Source organism: Gobio gobio (genome assembly GCF_949357685.1).
Source record: "Gobio gobio genome assembly, chromosome: 9".
Taxonomy (NCBI): Eukaryota; Metazoa; Chordata; class Actinopteri; order Cypriniformes; family Gobionidae; genus Gobio; species Gobio gobio.
Genome location: NC_137115.1, coordinates 15,530,596 through 15,538,666, shown reverse-complemented (window position 1 = coordinate 15,538,666; position 8,071 = coordinate 15,530,596). Strand labels below are relative to the sequence as shown.

At 38.7% G+C, this 8,071-nt stretch overlaps 1 protein-coding gene across 1 annotated transcript; it reads left to right on the top strand.

Annotated features, from left to right (window-relative positions):
• Positions 1–162: 162 nt before the first annotated feature.
• bcl2l10 (BCL2 like 10) lies at positions 163–7,293 on the top strand. The gene is made up of 3 exons (XM_079825265.1): positions 163–246; positions 1,184–1,594; positions 6,410–7,293. The coding sequence occupies exons 2-3, from the start codon at positions 1,187–1,189 to the stop codon at positions 6,530–6,532; spliced, it is 531 nt and encodes a 176-aa protein (XP_079681391.1). The 5' UTR covers positions 163–246; positions 1,184–1,186; the 3' UTR covers positions 6,533–7,293.
• Positions 7,294–8,071: the final 778 nt, after the last annotated feature.

The following is an 8,071-nucleotide window of genomic DNA, read 5'->3' as shown; positions in this document are numbered from 1 at the left end:
ACCATTTAATTTTAAAAGTGTTCTTTAAAAGCACATCTTCTCGACCACAAATATTGACTCTGATTGAACGGAAAGCACAATGCAGAAGCGTCATGACGCAGGAGGCGTGGTTAGTGAAGGGGCGTGCGGCGTGCTTTACGTTGATAAGGAGTGACGGAAGATCGTTCATCATCTGTGCAACGAGATTCTACTGACTGCCGTTTTCGCAACTGTCGGTGGAGAGCGCAGTCTGACATCGCTGGGAGGGTGAGTTGCTTTATTATTTTCACTTTTATAGAGAGAAACGGTTCGTCTTATTATAAAAAGACTGTCAAGTCCGATTTTTTTGAATATATTGAAGAAAACGTTTATTTTAAACGCGTGCGGTTGGTTCACGTCTTTGTGTTCTCGTGAGCAATGGCGCAGCCGGCTTTGTGTTCGCAGCATTGCGTACTGTCTTTCATTTCTCTATGCTGTGTTTTATCTGACGAAGCTCATTCATATGGACCATATGTTAATACTGCCAGCAAAATAATCGTAAGCAGGTTTACGGTGGACATTGTTGAACCTGAATGACATTTTCTTTTTAAATATAAGGCCTGAACCTAGAGAAACAGCCGCTGATTATAACAGCCGTTATTATGAACCATTTACCCATTATGGACTGATCTGCGTTCAGTTCTAGGTGTTAATGCTGCATAGATATACAACACAAACGCTTGCTTGAATTAGCCTAAAATGAAATGGCATGGATAATAAAACGGTGGTAACTTGATTTTACCTAAATCTGACTTCACGAGAAAATATACAGTGTCACATTTGACAGCAGTGACAAAAACTGCAGTAATTATGTTTTGTTGGAAATGGGGGTTACCATGGTAATTTTAGAGATGTTTGCATCAAACCATATAAGGATAACAAATGGAGAAGGAAAAAAAAAGTTTTATGATAGGTTACATTGCAAATAATTGTTATATTTTCTTCATTTAGCTTTGCTGTTCATTTAAATAATGCAGTGTGACAAATTAACTTTTTAACTTTAGTTTATTAATAATAATTACACAAGAATTAGGTAGAAGTTGATTAAAATGATTTTTGTCAAATTATAGGTTACACTGTCCATGAATAACACTTGTTTGATATTCATGTCCAAATGATAGACATCTACCCTCTAATGTATTTTGACCTTGCCCTTTTCCTTTAGAAAATGTCCTGTTGGTTGAGGGAACAGACTTTGTTGCTGGCAGAAGATTACATCAACTTCTGCAGCGGGATCCAACAGACGCCTCCCAGCGAGTCAGCAGAGGCCATGAGATACCTGGCCAAAGAGATGGAACAGCAGCACCGAACCAAATTCCGATCCCTCTCCCTGGAGTTCCTGGACACCTGCAGATCAGATCCCAGCAAGTGTCTGCAGAGCGTCATGAGGGAACTGGTGGTAGATGGAAAACTGAACTGGGGGAGGGTGGTCTCCATCTTTACTTTCACTGGAGTGCTGGCCAGTGAGCTACTGTCCAGAGGAGAGAATTCTGAGTGCCCTAAGAGACTGGCTGTGACCATAGCTGACTACCTAGGACAGGAAAAGCAAGACTGGCTGGTGGAAAATGGAGGATGGGTAAGCACTGGCATAAACAATGTAGACTGGGATGACATTTAAGGCCCTGATATACTCACGGCAAAGTACATTTTCGTTCTTCCCTTAGGGGTAAAAAGAAGTTTGAAATGCTTTTGCAGCAGTATACTGTTAGCGAACATCCCCACGCTGCCGAGAGTGACGATTAGATAAATAAATATGTAAATATGTGCTGCGCGCTTCCTCTCAATAACAGCAGTTGTAAAAATAGCAGTTAAGAAAGTATCTGATCAGAGTGTCGTGGGTATTTTTGCATGAGCTCTGCAATTTGGCACTCCAATCAAGTCACGTTTTAGCACTTCATAGTACAATGGATTGCTTTAAAACAAGCAGCCACACATAAGCTTGTCTGTGTTTAATTCAATTAGAATTATGACTTAAATTTCTACTATAAAGCAGCTCATGAGTGTGTTTTTACTGAACAGAAGAAATTAACCTGAGAAGATTTCCACGTCAAAGAAGGCGGAGCCTCAGAGCACACCTACCCATTACGTAATCGTCACAGATGGTTTGCTCGGGGAATCTTCGAGCCTCTGTACCAAAATTTTGTTCGCCGTGACATCACACTTTGCTTAAAGTACATCGGGGCCTATAAGCTGGTAAATTATGGTTTTATAGCCATTGTGTTTGTGCGGTAGACCCTTGACGTGTAAAGTATAGGAACACCTTTTATAATCGGCAGGTTTCAACTTAAGCGTAGTGAGGGGTTTTTCCAAAGCACTTCTGGTTGATGTGAAACTGCGTGGGTGAATGCATCGTCTTTGATCCTTCATCTGTGCTCTCGGAAACCCAGCCTGTTTCGCACAGTGTTTGATGTGTCATCTCTTTGAGTCTTTCCTACCTGTAATACTTCAATGTCCACATTTTATACTGTAATTGGAAGGTACATACTGCAGTGATATACTGGTCTAGGTTTTGGAGTAGAACCGCGTATACCTTCTTGTGGCGGCCCTGTTTTTGTCAATTAGAGAGTGACCCAAGCCAAAGAATCCCGGGAATGCTTGTGGGGAAAACAGTTTTAAACAGGCTCTCAGATGTCTCACCAAGGACTTTTTCTGTGTGGGCATCCAGTTCTTCAGTCTCCCAGGCACTGACCTATGAAAGCAATACTTGTTCCAACTCGAGATACCCTCCAGGAGACCATGTTTACTTATGCAGACTGATATCTGCTGTAATTATGATGATTTTGAGGAACATTAGTCAACAGTCAAATGCAAATGTTTTCAGCTGTAGCTTCCACTGAATTGTGACCAGGCCTTCATCAATGAACTTTTGTTTAAAAGATTCATATCTAATGAATGTACTTCCTATGGCTAAAACATACCACTGTCTTTAAGTCACAATGAACGGATGTATGATTCAATTCACAGAAAAGATCTGTAATTACTTCAGAGTAAATCGTCTATTGTCAATAGTGTAGAGAGGTATGAAACGCAAGTCACTTACAAACGAAACGTCATTCTGTTGCTTAATGTGGTGAATTGGCATGACAAACATTGTCTTCATTTACTCACCCCTATGCTTTTCCAAACTCCTATTACTTTTCTCTTCAATGGAACGCATACCTGCTACTTTTTTCCATAGAATGACAATATTTAGTGACCAAGCTTTAAAAAGGCGCCATACAACTAGTCTATGCAACTTTGGTTAGTCATATATCAAATTTGAAGTAGGGATGGGCATTTTTCCAAAATATTGTATTCCAATATTTGGGCTCATAAAAAAACTAATATTTAAATATTTGTTTATCTAAATGACGTTATTTTGAGAAAATGAAAGACGTTAATTATTATTATTTTTATTCACCAAGATTTGTCACCCTTACTGAACAAAGTGATGGGCCGCTGTCTCATTCGAATGGTGTTTGGATTTCATGTGATTTTTCTCATTGCTTCATTCATTAATTTGATCAAAAGTAACTCTATTTTGTAAGATCATTTTCATCTAAGTAATTCCAAACATTGCGAGGCAGACGACGACATTGTGATCAAATTAACACGCTCAACTTAACACGCTCCACAGCGCCACCCAGTGGATTTAGTTATAACTGAGTTTTAGTGGGATTTATCATGGATTCACTGCATTTACAGCCAGAAAAAGCAACATATTAAAATTTGAATATTATTTTTTCGAATATTAATTAAAGATCGAATATTCGACTATTCGTGCGCACCCCTAGTTTGAAGCCATACAAATGCGTTAATATGCGAGAACTATTAGTGTTAATTTAGAAAGTGTGTGTGAATGAGATTTGAAGAATGTAGAGCACACGTCATATGGGGTACACTTGAGTTTTTGATATTGTCCATCCTCTTTCATTTTCGTTGTATAGGGGAGAAAGTACCTGCTTCTCCTTTTGTGTTCAGTAAAAGGAACGCCACATGAATTTGGAACATCATAAGGATGAGTGAATGACAGAAACACAGTTAGTTGCATATTGGTCTAATTCAGTGGTTTTCAAATTCTGGTCCTGGTTAATTTTGTATGTCTCCCTTACTTAACACACCTGAAAGAGCTCCATGAGCTGAACTGAGTGTGTAAGATAAGAGAGACATACGAAATGTGAAGAGTGCAGAGTGGCGAGTCCCCGGGACCAGAATTGAAACGTACTGGTGTAATTTACACTTTTATAACATTAGTGGCGTCACTGCTAAGTCTTGAAATCGAAAATCCGGTCACTTCTGGCTTCAGGCAAACAGCAGCTTGCATTTGCATGAATAAAGAGTTTTAGAGGCCTGCTGCAGTCTTTTCTATCTCTCCCTATTTTCTTTTTGTCTTCTATTTGGCAGCTGTTGAAAGCAGAGCCGAAGGCCAGTCAGCCATTTAGTCTATTGTGTTTACCACACGGTTGATCTCCATGCTTCACTCAGAGTTTGTGCAGCATATGATTGTGGGCTAGTGCACCTGGACTCACTCTGACCAGTACAGCAGGTGTCTGCCTGAAGACAGCTGCTCTGCCCGGCTCAAGCCTATTGCTGTTTGTTCGGGTCCTCAGGCAGTTACAAACAGCAGTTACACCCCCCTTTCCCTTTGCTTGCTGCTTCTGGAACTGTCGTATATACATTTAACCCTTGAAGTGTCAGTTAGTTCCTGAAACCTGTACACTACGTCACAGAAAGCCTAGAGTAAATGAGCACCAAAACTTAAATGTTAAAGTTTTTGTCAGTTTAAAAACTGATTATTTACAACCGTCATTTTGACCCTCTGTCTAAAATGATCCGGTTTTAAGGGGCCAGCTCCTTTAACCCCTTAACTGTCACCTGGCGGGACACCTGGCTCTTTTTTTTTTTATCGCCTTTTTTTTCGTATCATATATATTTTAGTAATTATCATAAATTAGGTATCATTCGAAACTAACTCAATTCATCCGTTTTGAAATCGGAGGTTGTGTTACCATGGAAACGGTACTCTAAATTCTTCTAGATGGCTCCTCCCATAGTGGGTGGTGTCATGTTTCATATTACAACATTTATTTTAACTACTTTATAATCAAAATCTTTTCTAATCTTGACAACTCATATCGTCGGAAAGGTCTGACTCTCAAGGTTCCATATTTGGTGACTGTTTTGTGATGGAAGTGATATTTGGACAGACATTTACAGGAAAATGGATCGCAAAACAATCAATGGAATGTGGATGACTCCCGGTGGCTGTTTGTGGTATAGCACTCAAACAAAATCATGGGAACTTAATTTTTTGTGATATCAACTTCAAATTTGGAACACAACTTGGTTAGACATATGGCTTTGATTTTAGAGTACAAATTTTGTAAAATATATATTTTATAATAAAAAAATGAGTACAGTATTTTTTTCATTTACAGTACATTTAAACTTCCATAACTTTTTCATACTTTCATATTTTGAATTGCTTTCACTTCAGCGATAATCTGCAGAAGCATTAATTGAATTACAGCCCTTTAAGTTTGGATGGTGCATTTTCATGTCTATTATCAAAAAGGGGGGTGACGGTTAAGGGTTGTCTGTAAATGGCCACTGTTATGATTGGCTTGTGACACATTTTTTGCTTAATGTTTGCTGCTATCAGGTCCAATACAGTTGGCTGCTTCATCTTTCAACAAAAGTTTCTTTGTGAACTCTCCGTTACGCTGTGCATCGGCAGTCAAATGTTCCAAACTAACATATAATCCTCCAAAGTTATCTGGGACACCATTAAAAATGAACCATCCAGTGGTTCCTGATGCTAGGGTCCTTGAAGGCTGAACAGACACACACTGTTTAAAGGCCTGTTCACACCAAGAACGATAACTATTTGCGTCCACACCAGAGGACGATATCGTTCTGTTTATTCTACCAATGCTGTGGCCGATGCTGTGATTGTTAAACGATTCGTCAGTGATCGCACAATATCCAAACAAGCCATTTTTGAATGGTACAAAAACATCTTATATGTCAAACGATTAAGAAGTTTAATTTCAAATGATATTAACTACATTTTTAGTTGGATAGAACCGCTGATCAAAAATACTCATTAGGTTTTGAAGCTGAGCAAATGTGAATTTGAGCGTACATTATCCACTACTCCAAAGTTCAAAGGATTTTCATTTGAATTATTGTTAAAGATGTATGTGCAGTTCCTCCTGAGAGCAGGGTTATGTAATCCTCTCATGTTCAGAGTGAGTAAGTAGGGTGTGCTATTATGTAATATCTCTGATCATTGTCGAGATGTTGGCTACTATGACTAATAAGGTCTGAAATACTGCTTTTATTTGTATCCTATGGGAGTAGGGAGCAAAAATGTGACTCTCATGCTGATTTTTTTCCTTGTCTTTTATAGGAGGGTTTCTGCAGATTTTTCCACAACGCAAAACAGCTGAACCAAGAGTCCTCGATGAAGACGGCACTGTTTGCAGCAGCAGGAGTGGGTTTAGCTGGTCTAACCTTTCTCTTAGTACGCTAATGATTTTAGATTCTCTCTCTCTCTCTCTCTTTTTCTCTTTCACACACACAACACACCTGCTCTCTGTTTTCTGTCATATGGATAAGTCAAAAAAGTTCTTAAAGAGAAACTCTTTGGTTTCTCAGCCGAATGTTTTTGCACATTTTGTTCCATGTCCTTGCCTGTAATTACAGCAAACAGTCATTCCTGTTGATTGTACACTCTTCACATGGCCTTCTGGTTCTAATTCTTTGCATATCTAACATGGTGCTTTTTTATTTTATAATTACTTTTGTCATTTTTCTGTGTAAATCCTGTTAGTTTAGATAGTATTTACAGTTTATTTTGTGAAAATGATATGAAACCAGTTTGTTTGTAATGTTTCTTTCCGTCCGAAAACATGACGCTTCACCGATCGCAGTTATGTCAGAAACCATTGTAACGCAAAAGAGACACACTGCATATATTTTGTAATGACAGAGTTATTCATAAGTCTCTTTATTAGACCACTTTTTGCCTTGACTAGTGGTTTACATTTGATCATTTACAATGTCCAATGTCCCTGTTTCATCCTGGACTCTTTTAAAGGTGCTAGCTTGTTCAGTTCCAAGGATGTGATATTCTGCCCACTTGTAAGTTTGTTGTAAATGTATTTATTTATCTCTTAAGAACAAATTATTACTATTTAGGCAATTCCCAACAATTGACAAAACATTATATTTTTGCATTGTTTTATTTATTGACTTCTTTCTTAATAAAATAATTTTACTGTGATGGCTGTATCAGAAGTAAGTCAAATCTTGTGTGTTTCTGATTGCTCCTCTATGGTGAACGTGGCCACGTTTCATTGTGCTGTAAAATTTCAGAGCACAATTCAAATCACAATGCAAGTATGCATTGTATTCTCATCACTGGCACTATAGTGTGATTTCATTACGCTATATTGGTGTAAACCAGTGGTTATTCAGCTCCATGAACTGAACTGAGTGTGTCAGATAAAGGAGACATACAAAAGCTGCGTCCCAATTCAGAGGCTGCATTTTTCGATGGCCGATTGCGTCACCATGGTGTGACAAAGAATGTACCAATTCGAAGGCTCCTTCAAATGCGGCCTCGAAATGTGTCCATTGTAATGAAGGATACAACAGATGGATCCTTTGCTGCCTATCCTCCCTCTGAATTAATTGTGCACCGGTGACAAGAGCAAATGCCAGTTTACACGTTTAAATGCAAGTATTGGGTTTCAGCTTACTCGAATAATCTGATACAAATGTAAAAAAGAAAAGAGAAAATGTTTGGATTTTACAAACATGCATGATGGTCAAATTTTCTCTTTTTGTAGGGGCTAGTCCAAAGAGCAGGGTTAATTTACCGTCATATAAACCCTGAACTCTTGGTTGAGTAACCCAACTCTTTCTTACTCGCGGGTCAGAAAACGTCAATTCAAAGTATGTTCACAGTGAACACCCAATAAAATTCTCAACTGGGGGCCGGATCCAGGGATGCATCCTGAATTCGGTGAAAAACAGTATGCGAAAAAGAGTAGTATGTCCTAATTCA